The 24,767-nt window shown below is 35.8% G+C and overlaps 1 protein-coding gene across 2 annotated transcripts in view; it reads right to left on the reverse strand.

Annotated features, from left to right (window-relative positions):
• AIMP1 (aminoacyl tRNA synthetase complex interacting multifunctional protein 1) overlaps positions 1-24,767 on the reverse strand; it is a 45,648-nt gene that overhangs the window by 4,841 nt on the left and 16,040 nt on the right. For both annotated transcript variants that reach the window (XM_040476847.1, XM_040476856.1), the window contains exons 4-6: positions 22,224-22,388; positions 19,422-19,627; positions 13,261-13,429 (exon numbers count right to left, since the gene is read on the reverse strand). In XM_040476847.1, the coding sequence (XP_040332781.1) occupies positions 13,261-13,429; positions 19,422-19,627; positions 22,224-22,388 (540 nt within the window). The remainder of the gene's footprint in view (positions 1-13,260; positions 13,430-19,421; positions 19,628-22,223; positions 22,389-24,767) is intronic.

A 24,767-nucleotide genomic window follows, 5' to 3' on the forward strand; every position in this document is an offset into this window, starting at 1 on the left:
TTTTAAAATAACATTCTCTCCTAATGATGACTTGAGCCCTGACACTCAATGGGAGAATCGGCAGAATCTGTAGGATCTTATTTGGAATTGACATTCTCTATTCCTGTTAATTTTTTAAAAATTCTTTTAAACATTTATTTATTTTTAAGAGACAGAGAAAGACAAAGCATGAGCAGGGGAGGGGCAGAGAGAGACACACACACACACACACACAGAATCCAAAGCAGTCTCCAGGTTCCAAGCTGTCAGCACAGAGCCCAACGTGGGGCTTGAACTCACAAATTGTGAGATCATGACCTGAGCTGAAGTCAGACGCTTAACTGACTGAGCCACCCAGGCGCCCCTATTCTTGTTTGTTTTTAAATTTTCTTTTTGTTTCACTGGAAAGGAAAGATGATGCTCAGTTTTAAATGTTAAAAATGTAAAAATTGCTTTGTTGAAATAAAACTATACACACACACAAATATTTTGACATCTCCTTACAAATGTTCAAGATTACTTTTTACTCTTATAATAAGTATTTTTGCAGGTAATACAGCAAAAAGAATTTATTCTCCAAACTATTAAAATGAAAATATAAGATACTCATTTTATCATTATATATAAAGAAAAACTGTGAAGAGATGAAAAGCATAATTTGATGTTATATATTTACATGTGGTAGAAGCAGCTTATATTTCAATGTACAAAATAAATGATGAGACTGCTGCTACGGTGCTTAAAGATTTTTTTTATCGATATAGGAGAATGGATTAAATGCTAAGATTATCTAAATAAATATAGTAACTACTTTGGGTTTCATGGGCTGCCCATTCCATTTGGTGAGAGGGAAAGAGACAGAAAAAGTTCAGAGACAACGAGTCACATTTTCTAAGCACGAGAAATATATACAAGTTGCGTGCAATGCTCACAACAACACTCTATTTTTAAATATAAGGAAACCGTTGCTCAAAGAAGATAAACTGCTCAAAGTTAGAAGATCAACAAGTGGAGTCAGAATTTGACAACAAAACCCTTATTCTGCTGGCACAGCATCTTGCCTCCTGACACACTATTCTTTAGAAAAGAAACAAGTAACATTCTTACATGTAGATAAAACCTCAACTTCTATCATAACTCACACTAAAAGTTTTTAGTCAACAAAGACAAATGTGTTGTAGAATACATCTGGTCTAGATTTAAGGAACACCAGTATACAAAACAATCCCTCTTAACTTATAAGAAATAGAAAGTAAAGTTTAACATAATACCATTTTAGTAGCTGAGGATGCTCAATAACATTTGGAATAAAGAATCAGTTCAAGAAACAATGAAAAGTAACAGATCTCTTAAACCTAAGTGTGATATAAAATTGGTTTCCAGGAGGTAATAAAAAGAGTATTTCTGAAGTATATAATTCTGTAATGATAGATATCCAACTTTATAGATGTTTTCTAAAGTGACTCCCAAGTTGAAACCTTCTGGAATTAATTTCAAAAGAATCTTTTACCATTACTGGAACTAATTATATTCTATACTCTAATTATACCTTATGACCTAAACTAGTTTTTACTCTGCACTCATACAACAGGTAAAACAAAACTGAGTAAAATTGTCAGCCACTGTGGTTTTTGTTCTTTATTAGCTCTTCAGGAACTGCCATGAAACTGGCAAGAACATATAAAACTGTCCTCTGATATGCAGGTTTTCAGAGATGACAGAATAGTTAATTGAATGATGTATCTATACCAAAAGAACAAGCAATGAAACCAAAACTGAAAGACTAGTATAAAAGATAAGGATTGCTCTTATTAAGAGCGTTTGACTTGACAGCAGAAAAACTAATTAATAAACAGAAAAAAAAATGCTAATATATCAAGTATCTACAGAAAAAAATACTAACATATAAAGTATCTTTATTTTTTGTTTTTAAACATTTCTATTTTTTGTTTCTAAGCCATTCCTTAGTCTAAAAGTTTACTTTGCTTGTGTATAGATCATGTCAGGAAGTGGGCGTTCCAGAATCCTAGAAAGCTGGAGGCAGAGAAACTGTTTAGAGGCCTGAGTACCAACTCTTAATTCCCCCAACTCTCCCAAAAAACACATTGCCAAACTGATAACAGATTAATTCAAGAGGCACAGCATCCCAGATTTGTGTGAAATTCTTATCAAAAGCACAGATTGTGTGAGTTCTTGTTAAATGCAGACAATAAGCTCCAAATACAAAAAAAAAAAAAAAAAAAAAACTGTGATGCAGCACAAAATTAAGCTTCACAGAACTAGTAAGATATTGACATGCACACAAAATAATATTCATAACACATAATACATAGTGCTTATCATGGGCTGTTTGCTACACTAAAGGCTTTACAAATATTTACTCGTTCAATCCTCTCAGTACAATACATAAATACTATTAATTACCCTCGTTTAGGAAAAACATTCAGCCAAGAATTCTTTATCCAGCAAGGCTGTCATTCAGAATAGGAGAGATAAAGAGTTTCCCAGACAAATAAAAACTAAAGGAGTTCATGACCACTAAACCAGCCCTGCAAGAAATCTTAAGGGCGATGTTTTGATTGGAGGAAAAAAAGACCAAAAGCAACAAAGACCAGAAAGGACCAGAGAGCATCACCACAAACACTAACTCTACAGGTAATACAATGGCACTAAATTCATACCTTTCAACAATCACTCTGAATGTAAACGGACTAAATGCTCCAATCAGAAGACATAGGGTATCAGAATGGATAAAAAGACAAGATCCATCTATATGTTGTCCACAAGACTCATTTTAGACCTAAAGACACCTGAAGTTTGAAAGTAAGGGGATGGAGAACCACCTATCATGCTAATGGTTGTCAAAAGAAAGCCAGAGTACCCACACCTATATCAGATGAACTAGATTTTAAACCAAACACTGTAACAAGAGATGAAGCAGGGTATTACATCATAATTAAGGGATCTATCCATCAAGAAGATGTAATAATTATAAATATTTATGCCCCTAACTTGCAAGCACCCAAATATATAAATCAATTAATAACAAACATAAAGAAACTCATTGAAAATAATACAATAATAGTAGGGGACTTTAACACTCCACTTACAACAATGGACAGATCATCTAAGCAGAAAATCAACAAGGAAACAATGGCTTTGAATGACACACTGGACTGGATGGATTTAACGGATATATTCAGAACATTTCATCCTAACGCAGAATATGCATTCTTTTTGAGTGCACATGGAACATTCTCCAGAAGAGATCACCTACTAGGTCACATCAGCCCTCAACAAGTACAAAAAGACTGAGATCATACCATGCACATTTTCAGATCACAATGCTATGAAACTTGAAGTCAACCACAAGACAAAACTGTAAAGCCCTCAAATACATGAACATAAAGAACATCCTACTAAAGAATGAATGAGTAAACCAGGAAATTAAAGAAGAAATTAAAAAAAAATACATGGAAACAAATGAAAATGCAAATTGGACAGTCCAAAACTTCTGGGATACAGCAAAGGCAGTCCTAAGAGGGAAGCATACTGAAATTCAGGCCTATTTCAAGAAGCAAGTAAAGTCCCAAATACATAACCTAACCATAACACCTAAGGAGCTAGAAACGAAAGAGCAAATAAAGTCTACAGGCAGCAGAAAAAGGGAAATAATAAAGATTAGAGCAGAAATAAATGATACGGTAACAAAAAACAAATCAGAACAAATCAATGAAACTAAGACTCTTTGGAAGATTAACAAAATTGATAAACCCCTTGCTAGACTTACTAAAAAGAAGAGAAAGGACCCAAGTAGATAAAATCACGAATGGCAGAGGAGAGATCACAACCAACACCACAGAAATACAAAGAATTATAAGAGAATGCTATGAAAAATTATATGCCAACAAATTGGGCAATCTGGAAGAAACAGGCAAATTCCAGATACTCACAAACTACCAAAAATGAAACAGAAAGAAATAGAAAATTTCAACAGACCATAACCAGCAAAGAAATTGAATCAGTAATCAAACCATCTCCCAACAAACAAGAGTCCTGAGCCAGATGACTTCCCAGGGAAATTCTACCAGATATTTAAAGAAGAGTTAATACCTATTTTCAAACTGTTCCAAAAAATAGAAATGGAAAGAAAACCTCCAAACTCATTCTTACAAGGCCAGCATTACCTTGGTTCCAAAACCAGACAAAGACCCCACTAAAAAGGAGAATTACAGGCCAATATCCCTGATGAACATGGATGCAAAGATTCTCAATAAAATATTAGCAAATCAAATTTGCTAGAAGTACATTAAAAAAATTATTCACCATGATCAAGTGGGATTAAGTCTTGGGCTGCAGAGCTGGTTCAATATTCATAAACAAATCAGTTCATTAATGTGATACATTATACTGTTTTCTCAATAGATGCAAAAAAAGCATTTGACAAAATACAGCTTCCATTCTTCATAAAAACCCTCAACAAAGAAGGAATAGATGGAACATAATTGAACATCATAAAGGCCATATATGAAAGACCTACAGTTAATATCATCCTCAATGGGGCAACACTGAGAGCCTTTCCCCTAAGGTCAGGAACAAGACAAGGATGTCTACCATCACCTTTACTATTTAACCTGGTACTGAAAGTCTTAGCCTCAATCAGATAACAAGAAGAAATAAAAGGCATCTAAATCAGCAAGTAAGAGGTCAAACTTTCACCATTTGCAGCTGACATGATAGTCTATGTAGAAAACCTGAAAGACTCTACCAAAAAATTGCTAGAACTAATACATAAGTTTCAGGATATAAAATCAACATGCAGAAATCTGTTACATTTCTATACACCAATAATGAAGCAGCAAAGAATCAAGGAACTGATCCCATTTGTAACTGCATCAAAACAATAAGATACCTAGGAATAAACCTAACCTACCTAAATAAACCTAATAAGCCTAAGAGGTAATAGATCTGTACTCTTAAAACTACAGAACAATTATGAAAGAAACTGAAGAGGACACAAAGAAATGGAAAAGCATTCCATGCTCATGGATTGAAAGAACAAATACTGTTAAAATGTCTACACTACCCAAAGCAATCTATGCATTTAATGCAATCCCTATCAAAATACCACCAGTATTTTTCACAGAGCTAGAACAGACTAGCCTAAAATCTGTATGGAACCACAAAAGACCCTGAAAAACCAAAGCAATCCTGAAAAAGAAAAACAGAACTGGAGGCATCACGATTCTGGATTTCAAGCTATATTACAAAGCTGTAGTGATCAAGACAGTATGGTACTGGCACAAAACAGACACACAAGTCAATGGAACAGAATAGAAAATCCAGAAGTGGACCCACAACTATATGGTCAACTAATCTTCAACAAAGCAGGAAAGAATATCCAATGAAAGACAGTCTCTTCAAAAAATGGTACTGGGAAAACCGGACAGCGAAATGCAGAAGAATGATACAGGACCACTTTCTTACACCATCCACAAAAAAAAAAATTCAAAATGGATGTAAGACATAAATGTAAGACAGGAAACTATCAAAATCCTAGAGGAGAATACAGGCAGCAATTTCTTTGACCTTGACCGTAGCAACTTCTTACTAGACAAGTCTCCAAAGGCGAGGGGAAAAAAAGCAAAAATGAACTATTGCTATTGGGCTTCATCGAGATAAAAAGCTTCTGCACAATGAAAGAAACAATCAGGGTGCTTGGGTGGCTCAGTGGTTTAAGTGTCTGACTTTGGCTCAAGTCATGATCTCATGGAGTTTGAGCTCCACATTGGGCTCTGTGTGGACAGCTTAGAGCCAGAAGCCTGCTTTGGATTCTGTGTCTCCCTCTCTCTCTACGCCTCCCCCACTCATGCTCTGTGTCTCTCTCTTTCAAAAATAGACACTGAAACAGAAACTAAGGAAACAATCAACAAAACTAAAAGGCAACCTACAGAATAGAAGATATTTGCAAACGACATATCCTGACAAAAGGTTAGTACCTAAAATCTGCATAGAACTTACCAACTCAACCCAAAAAACAAATAACCTGTTTAAGAAATCGGCAGAAGATACAAACAGACACTTTTCCAAAGAAGACATCCAGATGGCTAACACACATGAAAAGAGGCTAAAACATCACTCATCATCAGGGAAAAACAAATCAAAACTACAATGAAATATCACTTCACACCTATCAGAATGGCTAAAATTAACAACTAAGGCAACAACAGATGGTGGCAAGGATGTGGAGAAAGAGGAACCCTTTTGCATCAATGGTGGGAATGCAAACTGGTACAGTCACTCTGGAAAACAGTATGGAGGTTCCTCAAAAAATCAGAAATAGAACTACTCTACAACCCACTAATAGCACTAGTAATTTATCCAAAGGATACAAAAATGCTGATTCAAAGCAAACACATGCACCCCAATGTTTACAGCAGCACTATCGACAACAGCCAAATAATGGAAAGAAGAGGTGGTATATACATACAATGGAATATCAGTCGGCAATCAACAACAATGAAATCTTACCATTTGCAACAACATGGATAGAACTAGAGTATATTATGCTAAACGAAATGAGTCAGAGAAAGACAAATACATGATTTCACTCACATGTGGAATTTACGAAACAGATGAACACAGGGGAAGAGAACGGAAAAGAAGATAAAAACAGAGAGGGACGCAAACCATTAGAGACTTAAATATAGAGAACAAACTGAGGGTTGCTGGCAGGGTGTTGGGTAGGGGGATGTGCTAAATGGCAACGGGTGTTAAAGAGGGCCCTTGCTGGGATGAGCACTAGGGTGTTATGTGTAAGGGATGAATCACTAAATTCTATTCCTGAAATAATTATTACACTATATGTTAAGTAACTGATTTGAATAAAAAGAAATAAATGAATAGATAGATGTGTTATATATACACAATGGAATATTACTCAGCCATCAAAAAGAATGAAGTCTTGCCATTTGCAATGATGTGGATGGAGCTAGGATGTATTATGCTAAGCGAAATAAGTCAATCAGAGAAAGACAAATACCATATAATTTCACTCACATGTGGAACTTAAGAAAGAAAACAGATAAACATATGGGGGGGCAGGGAGAGGAGAGAGGGAAACAAACCACAAGAGACTCTTAATGATACAGAACAAACTGAGGGTTGATGGAGGGATGTGGGTGGGAGATGGGCTAGATGGATGATGGGTATTAAAGAGGGCACTTGTGATGAGCACTAGGTATTGTATGTAAGTGATGAATCACTGAATTCTATTCCTGAAACCAATATTGCACTGAATGTTAACTAAAATTAAAAATTAAAAAAAGAATTTCCCCATTTTACAGATGAGGAAATTAAGGCACAAAAGTTACAGCCAAGAACTTAAAAATATCAGGCAGGTAGCTAAGTGATTCAAAAGTTAAATCTCACAGTACCCACACAAAATAGGTATCATTAAAATCTTTCTTATAGATGAAAAAGCTGAGCCTCAGAAAGGTTCCCAAATCACCCAGCACATGTGGAGCCAAAATTTGAAAGCTTTAACTTCTTAATTAAAACTAGTCATCTTCGGGGCGCCTGGGTGGCACAGTCGGTTAAGCGTCCGACTTCAGCCAGGTCACGATCTCGCGGTCCGTGAGTTCGAGCCCCGCGTCAGGCTCTGGGCTGATGGCTCAGAGCCTGGAGCCTGTTTCCGATTCTGTGTCTCCCTCTCTCTCTGCCCCTCCCCCGTTCATGCTCTGTCTCTCTCTGTCCCAAAAATAAATAAACGTTGAAAAAAAAAATTTAAAAATAAAACTAGTAATTTTCTAAGAACAAGGATTTGAACTAAATATAAAGTAGAAACTAGTAAGAGGAAATTCTAAAGCTTGACTGTTGCTTTTAACACACCAGACTCAGTATCTGAACACTCTGAATGTAGTTGTAAGACCAATCAATAAAGGAAACATGATTCAGACAAGTAAAATTTTAAGATTGCAATTAAAACTTGTCACATTATGGTAACTGAATATAAATGAGAGTTGAAAAATTTTGGATGCATTGTTAACTTTCTGGTTTACTCAAAATGCTTCTCAATAATGTACTATTTGGTAGGGTATAAAGCTAGTTTGAAATGAAAGTTTAAATCACCTGCCATGAAAAACATACCTAACATTTTTAAACAATTGTTTTTTAACAAATTGTATTTTCCAGAGAAGTCTTTCATCATTCCTGTGTGTAATGTTCTTCTAAATCTTATTTTCATAGTTTTCTTTTTTTTTCCTTTTGGCATAGCTATCCAACAAAGTTAAGTGATATCAATAAAAGTTCTTAAAAGCTAAAAACTGCAGAGCCTCTGAAATTGCTAAACACATGCCAATAATCACCATTTGGAAACAGTTACACATAATGTAAGAGAACTAATCCTTCAGAGACTATTTTAGGCCAACTGATTGTAAACAAAGCACACAGGGAATAGGAAGTAGTTCAGAGAGGAGTTTGTACAAATGTAAAAAACTGTGACCACCTTCTTAGAATTTAAAACCTACAAAAAGCAATAAATACAAATTCCAAAATCCCAAGCATTCACAATCTGAAATAAAAACCGGAAACTTCATTTTAATTAGCCATTGTTTTGCTCATTAATTATCAGCTCTTTGATATCTGCCATGGCCATAAAAAGCCTAGCACTAAATTATTTTATGTGTGATTAACTGGGTTTTTGAACTACAGCAATTGTAACTATTGCCAATTGTGGCACAAAAACTAAAGTATAAGTTTGCAAATAAAGGTTGATTAAATTTAGAAAGCTAATCAATAGAGAAAAGAGGTTTGGTGGTTCTCTAGGAATAACCCTGACAATAATGAAGGCAAATGCTCAGGCCTGTTCTCCAAATACTGATTTTTCTGTTTGTATTTTACATGTTTTACTAGTGTGTTTCTTTCTGTTTATTCATTAACCAATTTACTGAGCTCTACACCAGTCATTTTTCTAGATGCTAGGTATACAACAGTGAATAATCACCACATAAACACAAAAGTAAATTTCTTGATTTCACGTGCTTACAATTCTGCGTGGACAGACAATTAACAATGTTTAGTATATTGGATCAATAGGATCACGGACCAAGCCATGTAGCTATTTTGGGGAAAGAGCCAGTGGCTCAACTGGAGTGATCCAGTGAAGATTTATGGAGTACATGAGGTTAACAAACACAATGGGAGGCCATTACAAGAACTTGGGCTTGTACTCTGGGTCAAATGAAAAGTTTTGTAATAGTTCTGAGCAGAGGAGTAATACACTCTGACTTACATCACTCTCCCATAACTGAAAATAGATGGAAGAAGGGCACAGGCAAAAGCAGGGAGATCAGTTACAAAGTTTTACCTTCCACATAACACATGTTGGCACCAGGACCAAAGTAGTAGTGGGCAAAGATGAGGAGAATGATTCTAGATATATTCAGAAGGTACAATTGCTAGGATTTTCTGAAGGAGAAGATAAGTGAGAAAATAAAAAGAAGTTGAGAGAACAGAATCCCTGTCAGATAAGATGAGAAATACTATGGAAAAGGAAAATTCTAGGGGAAAGATGGGGAATATGTATTCTCCCTTGGGACATATTAGGGAAAAAGTCTAGTAGGCAGCTGGATAAGTAACTGGTTAAAACAGCCAAGAAAATGAACATGAAAAAGAAAAGAGAAGAGGTCAAGTACAGAAAGAAATAGAGGTCAAAGACCAAGGTCTGGGATATTCCAATGTTAAGGGGTCAGGGAGGTGAGGAAGAATCAGCAAAGGAATTAAGAAGGAGGACCAGTGAAGCAGGAGGACCACCAGGCCACCAGGTGCCAGAAACCAAGATAATTAAGAAAAAGTCTAAGAACTAGCCAAGGATATTTAGTTACTGAGAGAAATTGGTGACCCTGATCAGAGAAGTTCTGGAAAAAATAGTAGGGAAACCTGACTGAAATGGGTTTTAGAAAGAAGTTTATATCTATTTTTAAGAATAAAGGCATCAAAAATTCAATACTCTTGTACATATCATACATGCTTTGTGATTAACCTCTAACATATTAGTAAGACCCAATAACAATAGAAATAAGCATGATCTAGGAAGTTAAACGTCTGAATGCAAATTCTCATTTATTATTAGACGAAATCCAGTGTACTCTCAAAAAGTACTCTCAAAAGGCTGTTGTTGCTACTGTCTTCTAGCCATAATATTATTTTCAAGTTAGTTTTGCGTGGTGCTTTCGGGACTAGTTATCACATTTAAATAGTAAAATGTACAGCTTCACAAACTGAAAATTTTAAGAAGTACTGGGTGGGGAGGGTTTCTAGTCAGTGTTATAAAAAATATCATTTGGCATCTTCTAAACTCTATGGAACTTTTTAGATTTGTAGTTGGAATAGTTGTTAGGTGTAAATGCCTTTTCAAGGCCAAACAGCACTTCAAACGTTTGAGTCCCAAATGCAATTTCTATACCACACTTTATATAACATGAAATGTAAGTCTCCAGACACTGAGCACATCAAGTGAACATCAAAATGTACCAGCAGACACCTTAAGCTTTAAAATGTAAAACAGATGCTGAAAAATAAAGCACTGATAAATCATGGATCTGACTAGAAAAAGAAAAAAAAACAAAGAAAAATGTAAGACTAATGGCCTGCTGCATAGTATTAACTGCTATTCCTTTCAGATTTACTGCTCCAGAAGCAACTGATATGGAAGCATAAGCAAGATGAACATTAACAAACCTCACGTCCTAAAATTCATCAATTATTTGATGCTTAAGAATATAATCTCATGGGCCATTTTAAAAGGTCAGGTTTTCCCTTTTTTCACTTTATATTTTTGTACCTTCTCCACATACTCATGTGCTGATGCGCAAGGGGAAACTATGAATTTGCAAGAAATATCAGACTTTGGAACAATGTAAATATAAACACATAAGAAGCCAAATGGATAGATTAGAGAATATAATAAAGACAAGAAATCCATACTGGGCTATTAACATCTCTAATGCTAAGTCACTGAGTAACTAATGAAAAACTTTCAATATACTCAATAGTAGCATCCAAATAAACCTGATTCAATTGCTGAAATACTACCTGTCAATTCTTTGAGATAATGGAATGAAACCTGAACTAAAACTAAAAGAATAGAACTAAAAGAATAAGAAGCCTTCATTAATGAAATAGTCCATATTAATTCAAAGCAAGCAGCAATCAACAAAAATGCTACAGTGCTACAAATTCAGGCACATTTATTCTTTGATCCCTTCACTAACTCTATATAACTGTAAGCAAGAAGCTGAGTTTTGTTGGGCCTCAAAACAAATCTATAAAATAGTGGATTTTCTTCCAATTCTAAGCATATAACTCTACAATTTACATCACAAAACAACACTTAAAGAAAACATACTAAATCTTATGTGTTTGTTTATTTTTTTAAACCTTTTTTAAATGTTTTTATTTATTTTTGAGACAGAGAGAAACACGGCATGAGCAGGGGAGGGGCAGAGAGAGAGGGAGACACAGAATCTGAAGCGGCCTCCAGGCTCTGAGCTGACAGCACAGAGCCCAATGCAGGGCTCGAATTCACAGACCGCGAGATCATGACCTGAGCCAAAGTCAGACGCTCAGCTGACTGAGCCACCCAGGCGCCCCAAAATCTTACGTGTTTAAACAGAAAGGAAGGGAAATGTTAACTTGGAAAGGTAAACCAAAAGTATCTTAAAGGAAAAAGTTTACTTTTATTGTCATTCTATTCCAATTTAGTGAATGAGACTTCTCAATAGAATTTTAGGTTTGTCAGATATACAAATGATTTACCCCAAAGTGTGAAGTTTGGAAAGTGTTTTGATATTGTGGTAGCAGAGGGGTGACCATATGCTCCTAGAACCAAAAGCCATCATGCTGCTTTAAGAAATGATTCTAAATGAGATTTTCCCAAAACCTAGTTTAACAAAAAAGATTCTTAGAAAACAGACTACTAAGGTTTTCGTTCTACCAAGGTTCAAGACGTACACTTGTATTCAAAGTCACAGATACTTGCTAAACAATCCCTGTGTTTTTTACATTAGCCTACTTTGACCAGGAGAGGGGGGAAGCTGAGTTTCAAGGAAATTAACCCATGGTTCCAACCATATTTTCTATCTTAGTCCAGTGTTAAAATCCTTCATATCCTAATATTTTATCAAACACAGTTAACACAGGATTTAAAAAGCAGGCCCATCTAATCACATCAGCCTTGCTATTAAAACAGCTGTTTCTACAAATATGTTTCCAAATCAATTCTGACTTTTAGACCTAATTCTCCTTTTTACCCTAATTTATTTCTACTTTTCCCATTACTCTGTAGTCAAATGAACATCCTTTAAGTAAATGCATTCTTTTGTTTTTCCTCCTCCTTTCATGAAGGAAATATTTATTCCATATCTGACAAGCATCCTTTCTCTTTTGCTTCAAAGACCTATATGAAGAAACTTTTTCACACATGATAAAACTTCTTCTATCTCAGGACCATTTTAGTGGAGAAAACAAGCAATATGAAAGCAACCTCCTTTGAGATCATTACAATAAATACAAGTTTTAACTCAATTTTTCTCTATATCCTGAAGTCAAGTAAAAGCATATGCAAGTACATTATTAGATGGACTTGGAGAATTACATATTTCTTCCCCCACGTATGAACTTTTCATCTTTTTGTGCTGCATTCTGAGATAATCTATAGCTTCAAAGACTCTGCAGCACATTAATTAGTTCTCTATCTATAACATACTCCTCTGCTATGTAAGTGTTACTAGTATTTTGCCTAGAGCAAACTCTCTCTAGTGTTTTTTAAAAACATATATTTTTAATGTTTATTTATTTTTGAGAGAGAGAGAAAGAGCGAGCGAACATAAGTGGGGAAGGAGCAAAGAGAGAGGGAGACAAAGAATCCAAGGCAGGCTCTGTGCTGTCCTCACAGAGCCCGATGTGAGGCTTGAACTCAAAAACCCCAAGATCATGACCTGAGCTAAAACCAAGAGTCGGATGCTTAACTGACTAAGCCACCCAGGCACCCCTCTCTCTAGAGTTTTATGCAATGTGTGCATTCATGGGGAGGGTGATGGTTAGATGGTGTGCTTAATGTGCCATCTTGAACCAATCTCAAGAAACTCAATAATAAAATCTTAATAATAATGGTCATTAATGTAAAGCCTTGGTTTTAAACTAAACCAAGACTGGTTTTAAACTAAATACTACAAAAGAACAATGATTCCCAAACTATTTTAAATAATGACTAATACTTACCAGGAAAAGCATCAAAAATAATTCTGTCTCCAGGAACAGACCCAGTAGGAGGTGCCAAGATTTCAACCTTCTCAGGTGAACTAGCACACATTACCATTGCCTGAGATATTACTCCCCTCATCTTTGCAGGTTTCAGGTTACAAAGTAAAATCACCATCCGATTTTGCATCTGTGTGAAACACAAATTAGTGATTAAATATATACAGAGATTACAATAATTACACCTAGAATACACTAAGCTACATCTAATATGCTAAATATAAAATGTTCTATTTTTGTAGATGTATCTGTCTCTGTGTCCAAAATCTTTTATTGTTGTTACGAAGTCTTACATAAACATGAAAAAAAAAAATTCCACAAACTGACAGTGCCCTATAGTTGAAGGAGCAGAGGCAAGACTATTCAGTTAAATAATTTTTAGACTGAGTGAAACAGATGTGGTTTTGAATGTAGCTGCCATGTACTAGCAATCAGATTGTATAAAGTTGAAATGTTTTTTTCCTCACAGAATGAGGAAAATGATATCCCACTTAAATAGCCCACTCTAGGAGTATATTGTAACATGTATGTAAAACATTTAGCATAGTGTTAGCACTGAAATAAATGAACAATCCTTTTTTCCATACATATTTGGTCATTGCCAATACTATGTCATACTTGGTCATTGCCAAGATTCATGTCCTAATTTAAAAATTACTCTTGGGAAGATCAGAATAGGAGGATTCTGAGCTCACCTAGTCCCACGGACACGCCAATGAAACAACTGCATCTACTGCAACTAACTCTGAAATCGACCTGAAGACTGGCACTTCAGATCATCCACAGCTAGAGAGAAGACAAAATCAAAAAGAATAGGAAGCGTAGAGACACAGTTGGGAACCCTGGCGACTAACCACAAACAGGATGAACGTCACAAAACACAGAGGAGTAAGGGGGTCAGACCCCACACCTAGGGACCCAAACTGGGAAGATGAATCTTCCTAACATCTGGCTTTGAAAAACAGGAGGACTTAACTCTAGAAGCTTTAAAAATCAGCAGGGCTTAACTGGGAAAACCAGAGAGTGACAGTAAACGGAGCCCCCACACTAAAAGAGCCATCACCAGACACAGCACCAAAGCAGCAATTTGAAGTATCTGAGGTATTTGTGAAGATTTATTGACTAATCTTAGGATATGTTAGACAGGCAGAGATCTACCAGAAACATCTCTGGGAAAGAAAGTAGTGCCAGAGGGCATCATTTTTCTTGCTCTCCCCCGCCTAGATGGCCTGAAGTTTGCAGAAGCCAGTGCTATCACTCTCCATCTAACTTACCAGCACCACATGCCCTTGCATTCCCTTGCATACATGCACCACCTAATCCACCCACAACAGGAGGTACCCTTCCAAAGCAGATCCTACCATGTCAAATACAGGAAGCAAGCAGGTCTTAGACCACTCCAAAGTGACTGCAGCCCTGGAAAGAAGGGGAGATAACCCTACACACCAGCACACCCACACTTGCTGCAATGAGGCCTCTTACCAGGCTGTTCAGGGAGCAAGCCTTGCCCTTCATGCACCTGCAGCTGTTACAGAGGTTACCTGCAGACGGTTAAGGTGAGTGCTGGCTCCATCTACCAGTAAGCTCACAAATCTGTCAACAGCAATGGAAGTAAACCCTGTCCAGTGTAAGAACAGGTAGCGAAGAGAGTCATTGTAGTCGTAAGCATATCTACAGCCACACCAATCTTGAAAAAGAACAACAAAACTGGAGGTATCATAATCCCAGATTTTAAGATATACTACAAAGCTGCAGTAATCAAAACAGTATGGTACGGCACAAAATAGATACATATAGATCAATGGAACAGAATAGAGAGCCCAGAAATAAAACTATACTTATATGGTCAATTAATCTACAACGAAGAAGACAAGAATATATAATGGGGAAAAGACAGTCTTTTCAATTTATGGTGCTGGGAATACTTGACAGCCACATGTAAAAGAATGAAACTTGACCACTTTCTTACACCATACACAAAAATACACTCAAAATGATTAACGACCTAACTATGAGACCTGAAACCATAAAACTAGAAGAAAACACAGGCAGTTATTTCTTTGACAAAGGCCACAGAAACATTTTTCTAGGTATGTCTCCTCAGTCAAGGGAAACAAAAGCAAAATTAAACTATTGCGACTACAAAAGCTTTTGTACAACAAAGGAAATCATCATCAAAACAAAAAGGCAACCCACTGAATGAGAGAGACATTTGCAAATGATTCTTCCCATAGGGGGTTAATATACAAAATATATAAAGAACTTATACAATTCAACATCAAAAAAGCCACAAACAATGCAATTAAAAATGGACAGAGGGCCTGAGTAGATATTTTTCCACAGACAGACAGATGGCCAACAGATATACAAAAAAATACTCAACATCACTATTCATCAGGTAAATGTAAATCAAAACCACAATGAGATATCACTTCACAACAGGCAGAATTGCTAGTATTAAAAAGCCAAGAAATAAGTGCTGGCAAGGATATGGAGAAAAAAAATTCTCATGCAGTGTTGGTGGAATGTAAATCAGTGCAACCACTATAGAAAAGGTTTGGACGTTCCTCAAAAAATTGAAAATAGAAATACCATATGATACAGTAATTCCACCACTGGGCACTTACCCAAATAAAATGAAAACCCAAATTCAAAAAGATACACACCTTTACATTTACTGCAGGATTATTTCTAATAGCCAAGATATGGAAGCAACCCTAGGGTCCACAGATAGATGAATGGATAAACATGTATACATACATATGTGTATGTGTGTGTATATACATATAGAAATATACATAATGTGGAATACTCATAGAGTGGAACATTACTCGGCCACAAAAAGAATGAAATCTTGCCATTTGAGACAACATGGATGGACTTAGAGGGTATGATGTAAAGTGAAAGAAATCAAACAGAGAAATACAAATACTAAATGATTTCACTTATATGTAGAATCTAAAACACAAAAGAAATAAACAAACAACAGACCCTTAAATACAGAGAATAAACTTGTGGCTGTCAGGAGGGAAGTGGATAGGAGAGTGGGTGGGAGGATGGGCAAAATAAGTATAGGGGATTTAGAGGTACAAACTTTCAGTTATAAAATAAATAAGTGATGGAGATGAAAAGTACAGTATAGGGAATATAATCAGTAATATTTTAGTAACTTTGCATGGTGACTACCTTTATTGTGGTGAGCACTGAGTAATGAATAGAAATGTTAAATCACTGAAACAATTGTACACCTGAAATTAACATAACATTGCAAGTCAACTATACTTCAAAAACAAATATCAAAAGTATTATGTACACTGCATATAACATTTAGGCCATTTCTACAATTTGTCATAGAAGTGAACAGAAATTTCTTTAATCTTCACAAGTTGAAGTGTCTTAATTTTTTCCCCATTTAGAAAAACCAAGGAACACAGTTGTTTATGTTCTTTCAACAAGCTTAAAATAGCATACAAGAGAATTATTACAGCAGAGGAAGAGAAAAGGCACATTCTAAATAAAAAAAGATGGTTTGCGGGTGCCTGGGTGGCTCAATTGGTCAAGTGTCCAACTCCTGATTTCGGCTCAGGTCATGATCTTATGGTTCTTGAGTTTGAATCCCAATCAGGCTCTGCACTGACAGCACAAAGCCTGCTTGGCATTCTCTCTCTCTCTCTCTCTCTCTCTCTCTCAGCCCCTCTCCCACACACTAGTGCGTGCTCTCTCAAAATAAAGAAACATTAAACAATAAATAAATAAATAAATAAATAAATAAATAATGCTTTTATAAATTAATGTTATGGGAAATTTACCCCCAAATCCTATGATTAAAAAATAATAAATAAAAACCGTAACAGGCCTAAGACTCAAATTCAAAAGGCCCCCTTTTCAGAGGTCTTCATGAGTAAGACTCTTCTTCATATACATAATTTGAAAATGCCACATGTTAGAAAAGAAGTTATAGAATATACGTATAAGAAAAAAGAACAGGGTTGTCTAGATGCAACTGTTAAAGCATCAGATGATACCCATGGACCTTTACATTAGAAAAACACACAAATCTACAAAGTTTAGTATGCAATTTGGGGGGCAAAGTGCTTCTGCTTTATACAATATTTATTGCTACTGTCTTGACAGGTTAGATACAGATGTGTATATAAACAGCTTTGTTTAAGGCTATGGCTGACAGTTGTAGGAAGAGAAGAAATTGTCTGCAACTTATGGGAACAAAAAAGATGAAACCCAATGTAGGAGGAGATTTTCCAATTTGAGCTGGCTCAAGATCAATTGGTTCTTTTCTTCAGAGCTTCTTATGAACCTAACACCATAAGCAGTTATAAAGAAGTCCTGGTCCTAGAAAAGAGGAGTGTTAAAAAGAGGGAACAAAAGCATACACAGGAACCAAGTCTTTTTTTAAAGAGAAACTTTCACTAAACTGCTTATATCTGTTTTTCTCACCTGAACAGAACAGCCAGATGATCCTATTAATTTATGAGGTAGATCATGTTTCTCCTTAGTTCAACAGGTCTCCAATGGCTTTCACCTCATTCAGAATATAAGTCAAAGTCTATACAATGATCTGTAAGATCTTAGGTCATCTGGCATCCCTCTCTCTGATTTCATACTGAATGGTATTCCCCCTTATTTACTCTGCTATAGTGACACTGCTTCCTGCTGTTCTTGCAACATGCCAGGCATACATCTGACTTACAACTGCCTGAAATGCTCTTCTACCAGACAGACATACGACTTTTCTTCACTTTCTCAGACCTTTACTTAAATGTCTCTTTGTGATGCCTTCCCAGGCTACTTTATATAAAATTACATAATTCTAACTTCAACTCATAGACTCTTTCCCTACTTTATTTTTCTTTTAATACTTACCACTATTCAATATACTCTATATGTTGATTTTTCTCACTACCCCATAGGGTTGTGAGCTTCACAAAGGCAGGTTTTTGGTTTTTGTTTTCTAAACAAATCTACCTACCTACCTACCTACCTACCTACCTACCAGTCATCCTAATGCACTGCTATATCCCTTATCTAGAATAGTGCCTGGAAGTATCTGGAAGTATGAATGAATGAATGTAGGGATTTATTCAAAATCGCAAAGTGAATAAGCAACAGAGTTGGCAATGAACAGAGAACTATTTTAATGTTAAAAGTCTACAGCCTTTGCAGTATCTCCGAAGCACCATGGGGCAAAGGAAATAGGCAGATGACTCAAATTACTATAGAAGATGTCTTGAAAGACCAAATTAAAACCATTACTGCCTGTAAGTTTTTCCACTGTCATTGGAAATACACACATGTCTATACACACACACGCACACACACATACACATATTTTAAAGACCTAAGTAATAACAAAATATAAAACATCCAGTTTTTAAGAAACAAAAAAATCCATTAAAAATTTTAAGTTCAAGCTCCATTAGCCCCTCTCCTCTTTTTTTCTTCAAGTATGAAAATATTTCTTGAGTTATATAAAAAAAAAAAAAAAGATTCATTCTTACCCTTACTTTTTAGATTGATGCTTTCTGGGTTTACATAACAGTGATCTAAAAAAATCAAGGAATAATAAAATTCCATGACAGAACAATGATGATAAAGATATTTATACTATATTACATATAAAACACTAAACTAAAAACATTTTAAAAACTGAGAAAAAATAATGCATCTTTTTTTTTTTTAATGTTTATTTATCTGAGAGAGAGATTTATAGCATAAGCAGGGGAGGAGCAGAGAAAGAGGGAGAAGGAGAATCCCAAGCAGGCTCCACAGTCAGCCCAGAGCTGGACATGGGGCTCAAACTCACGAGCTGTAAGATCATGACCTGAGCTGAAATCAAGAGTCGGATGCTTAACCAACTGAGCCACCCAGATGCCCCATCTTCTTTCTTTCTATCCTCATGAATTTGATCTTAATTTGCAACTCTTTTGCAGGTTTTTGGTACTTTTATTCACTTTTTTTGGTGAAATTTATTTTATTAAAAATTAATCAAATGATCCAGTCAATACTGGCTCATGTGGTATGGCCACCTTATACAAAATTATATGGAAGAACATCAAGAAAAAGTGACGTGTGTATGCAGAAGTAATTTTAATTGTACAGATTACCTGTTCAAGAGGAACATGATTCACCAGGCCACTGACAACTGTTCTTGGGGCTGTTTCTCCAACATCTATTTCTTCTACATATAAAGAATCTGCATCAGGATGTTTTCTGGCAGTAATGATACAACCAACTCGAAGATCCAGACGAGAAACATCTATTGGCTTAGAGTCAGCACTTCCTGCTATTGATTGTTTTTTCTCCTTTTTCTCTAAAAAATATTTTTGAATAGTTAAACATCAGAAGTAAAACAAAAGTAAACTATGAAAAACTCATTAGCTTCAATACTGATGAGCTTCAAAAGAAAAAGAGTGTTTATCTCCTACCTTCACTTAAATAGTAACAAAGAATTATTCGAGTCCTAATTTCCTGAACCCTAATTTAGCTATTTCTCTCTTAAATAACTGCCTAAATCTCTAAAGACATAGAATAGAAGCTGGTAAACCATGTTCATTTATTTACATAATGTCTATGGATGCCTTTGCAGTATAGCACAGTTGAGTAGTTATGATGACTTTTTGGTCTGCAAAGCTTAAGATATTAAACGGACTTTTATTGAGAAAATTTGCCTTTCCCTGAAACAGAGTTGGAGAAAATCCTTTAAAATTTTTACTGTGACTCTTTAGAAAGTGAAAAATCCTTTATTTAGGAAGAACATCACAATTAGTAGCCAGCTAAGAGAATGAACTATATAATCAAGTATAATTTCACTGATAAAATGTTTCTCTCTTTAAACACACCAATAACTATACAATGAATTTCACCATTTCTTGTATTTCTCTGAACACTTAGGGTTTTAGGTTTATCTGAGCGACTACGGAGAAGGGAACATTTTATTCTAATGTTTTAAAAATACTCCTCTTATTTATGTTGAAAATCTAACTCTTATTAGCATTTTGATCACTTTGATCACTGAATCAAAATGTGACCTATGAAGAATTCATATTCCTTAAGTTTACATTTAGCTTCTCTGGCAGAAAAAAAAGTAAAACAAAATAAAAACTTATTCACCTGCAACCTACAGGGTAGAGATAAATAGTTGTGACTTAGAAGCACTCCTTCTCGATTATACCTTTGTTTAATCTTTGAACAAATATTTACTGAGATCCAAGGCACTGAAAATCTCTTTTAAGGAAGACAGATATATATAATGAATATGTGACAAACATTACATACACAAAGATATAATACAGAAATGCAGAGATAAATAATTCTGCCTAAAGTGGGAAAGAATGATTTTGTGTAAGGACATTCACAATTTATACAAAGAGAGATTACAAAAGAAGAGGTAATTCAAAATAATGAACAATGTTTAATCTTACTAGCAAAAGCTAGTAAAAATCCAAGTGATATAGAATATACAACAAAATTACTAGGAAACAATACACCAAAAATCTTAGTTACCTTTGAGTGATAATCTATATATTTAATATAATGCAGTATAACAGTATATCTACATATCTACATTTTTCACTTTAATCTACTCCCTAGGCATTTGCAATACTTTTATCAGGAATCCATAGTCCAGAGGTGACTGCAAACGTCAAAATCTATACCAAGAGCTTAGTCATCATAAAAGATTTTAGACATGTTTCGTTAAAAGATGAGTGATGCTCACATGTGGCAGGCTACAAAGACTGTATTGTAACCATAGCCTCTGCATGAGCAGAAATGGATTCTGGCAATTCTAGCAGCCAAGCACCAATGGAACACCCCACTATCCCAGCACTACCCAATATGGTAGCTGCCAACCACGCATAGCTATTTACATTTAAATTTAAAATAATAAAAAACTCTGTTCCTTAGTCACACCAGACACATTTAAAATGTTCAACAGCCATCACTGGTTATTAGCTACTGTGTTGGATTATGAAGCCATACAGTATCTCCATCACTACAGACAGTACCACTGGACACAGGCATTCTAGACATAGAGCTCCATTTGGTCTTGTGTACTTCCTCCTCCCACAAAGGAAGACTCTTGTCTCATTTGACTAGAAGATTAATTAATCCTGCAGTCACAAAAATACAACGTATCTTATTTTGGGTATGAACTTCATCATACTTAGAACAGGCTGATTGCTTTGTGCCTACATCTGAATGAATTTTATAAAGTGAAAGAATTAGTTTGAGTTGCTTTCACTATAACCATACCACCCAGTGGTGAAGTTATGTAGAAGATGTACAGCTCCTATTTACTTCTAAGAAAGGTTACTGATGTTTACCAAAAGGAACTGGTAAGTGTTAGATGCTAAATTGGCTTAGGTTAGTTCACAAATTCCTCAGCCATATTTTCCAAAAAATCTTAAGTGGTTACAAGTGTTATGAGAGGTATGAATAATGAATTATAAAAGCACTTTTTTTAGACATACCTAGAAAAATGAAATCTACAAAGGAGTAAAGGAGACGAGGTCAAAAGAGTCAGATTTATGAGAATAGCTTCAAGCAGTAAGGTTAAGGATAAATTAGAAAAGACTAAAAGCTAACTTTCTACCTGTGACTTCTCTGAAACATACACTAAAATTTAGTCACATCAAACCACATATGGACCTTTACACTTAATCTCTACTTTCTATGTTTAGTTATGTTAAAACATACTCTACCTCAAATAACACACTCCTACCCTGTCAACCTGGTCAATCTTCACATATTCCTTTAGAGCTCAGTTTCTATATTCCAATATCATACTGTTCCTTATTTTATTCTAGTTCATAAAGGTTTCAACTTTTGACACCACTATTAATATCGAAAATGTTGACATCTGATAAACCAGTCAAGAGCCAAGTAACCTTGAAGTTTAACAATACCTTTCATTTCAATTTTCTCTTTCATCTTTTCTTCTGCTCTTCCTCCTGTTATCTGTTCTTTGGCACCAGAAGATACAGTTGTCATTGGTATAGACTGTATCACTTTTTCGGAAACTGTGGAATTAGCTTGCAGTGGAGTACCAGATGGGAATGGTATTTGTTTCACTGATACAGAAAATGAAATAAAGTCATTATGAACTCTTTTTAAAAGAAAATTTCACTGTATATGATTATCAAATCTCTACTCTCTGAGACTCTAAAAAGGCTGCCAAAAAATTAATAATATTTTAAACATGATAAAAGTTAAAAAGATCCTCATTTAATCACTAATGACTCAACTGAGACAATTGCACACAATAATAATGACTAATATTTATCATGTATTATGTCCTAGTCACTTTTCAAAATGATTTATATAAATTAACTCTTGTATTTCTAATACCCTAAAAGCAGTATGTTTTCTGTTGTTGTTGTTTTTTAGAGAAAGAGAACAGAAACAAGGGAAAGGGGGAGAGAGAAAGAGACAGAGACAAAGAATCTTATGCAAGTTCTATGCTCAGTGCAAAGCCCAAAATGGAGCTCAATCCCATGACCCTGGAATCATGACCTGAGCCGAAATCAAGAGTTAAGACACCCAAGCGATTGAGCCACCGAGGCACCTCTAAAAGCAGTAACTTCTATTCACATCCCCATTTACAGATGATCAACATGAGCAATACAGAAGTTAAAAACTTGGCCCATCACGCACAGAATGAGTAGGAAAATAAATTTATACTGAGGCAGTCTGTCTCCAGAGACAAGCCTCTCATGGTTTGGCAAGATGGCATGTTTTTCACTCAGGTTTTCTTTTATAATGAATTAACTAGGAAAGTGTTTTAATAATAGTCATTTCTTTATCAGCATTAATGGAGATGCAAGTCCATAATTCTATTTCAAAAAACTTTTTAAGGAAGAAAATTCCTTCAGCAATGTTAAAAACACTCTCATGGCCTAGTGAATATGGAAAAACAAAATCTTGTGAGGGATTTTGATGTGGGTTAGATTCTGGCCAATATTCAGACCACTTTTCTGAGGTATTTTTAAGTTCCCTGGAGGCTATTGCTTCATTAAGTAATGTGACACTCCTTATTTTATGTTCCACCATTCGACAGAATACAATACTTTAATTTAAGCTGTTGATATGCTTTAGCATTTCATTAATAAGATTAGAGTTTAAAATGTTCCAGGGCAAACTTTTGAAACTGGGAAAATGGAAAGCAGTTTTACACTGCTAATATTTTAACTGTTTATTTAATTCTGTACCTGTATTCCAAACCTCTTTGTTGTTGAAAAGATCACATTTTTCATTAACAAACAATATTCTCTTCAGTTGATAGTTTTAAGCACACATTATTGATTTTGCCTTACTTTTGTTTAGTTCACAAAGGGTAGAACCCATACTACAGAATTCAAAATAAACCACTCACTGACAGAATAACATGATAGGAAGTAGTAAGAGAGGCTTTCACTATACTTGGGCCTACTTAACTCACTTAGGAAAGATTTTTTTTTTTTTCAACGTTTATTTATTTATGGGACAGAGAGAGACAGAGCATGAACAGGGGAGGGGCAGAGAGAGAGGGAGACACAGAATCGGAAACAGGCTCCAGGCTCCGAGCCATCAGCCCAGAGCCTGACGCGGGGCTCGAACTCACGGACCGCGAGATCGTGACCTGGCTGAAGTCGGACGCTTAACCGACTGCGGCACCCAGGCGCCCCGGAAAGATTTTCTATGGCACAAAAACAGACACATAGACCAATGGAATAGAATAGAAACCCCAGAACTAGACCCACAAACGTATGGCCAACTCATCTTTGACAAAGCAGGAAAGAACATCCAATGGAAAAAAGTCTCTTTAACAAATGGTGCTGGGAGAACTGGACAGCAACATGCAGAAGGTTGAAACTAGACCACTTTCTCACACCATTCACAAAAATAAACTCAAAATGGATAAAGGACCTGAATGTGAGACAGGAAACCATCAAAACCTTAGAGGAGAAAGCAGGAAAAGACCTCTCTGACCTCAGCTGTAGCAATCTCTTACTCGACACATCCCCAAAGGCAAGGGAATTAAAAGCAAAAGTGAATTACTGGGACCTTATGAAGATCAAAAGCTTCTGCACAGCAAAGGAAACAACCAACAAAACTAAAAGGCAACCAACGGAATGGGAAAAGATATTTGCAAATGACATATCGGACAAAGGGCTAGTATCCAAAATCTATAAAGAGCTAACCAAACTCCACACCCGAAAAACAAATAACCCAGTGAAGAAATGGACAGAAAACATGAATAGACACTTCTCTAAAGAAGACATCCGGATGGCCAACAGGCACATGAAAAGATGTTCAACATCGCTCCTTATCAGGGAAATACAAATCAAAACCACACTCCGGGGCGCCGGGGTGGCGCAGTCGGTTAAGCGTCCGACTTCAGCCAGGTCACGATCTCGCGGTCCATGAGTTCGAGCCCCGCGTCAGGCTCTGGGCTGATGGCTCGGAGCCTG

Source organism: Herpailurus yagouaroundi, unplaced genomic scaffold, assembly GCF_014898765.1.
Source record: "Herpailurus yagouaroundi ecotype Mexico unplaced genomic scaffold, PumYag 28, whole genome shotgun sequence".
Lineage (NCBI taxonomy): Eukaryota > Metazoa > Chordata > Mammalia > Carnivora > Felidae > Herpailurus > Herpailurus yagouaroundi.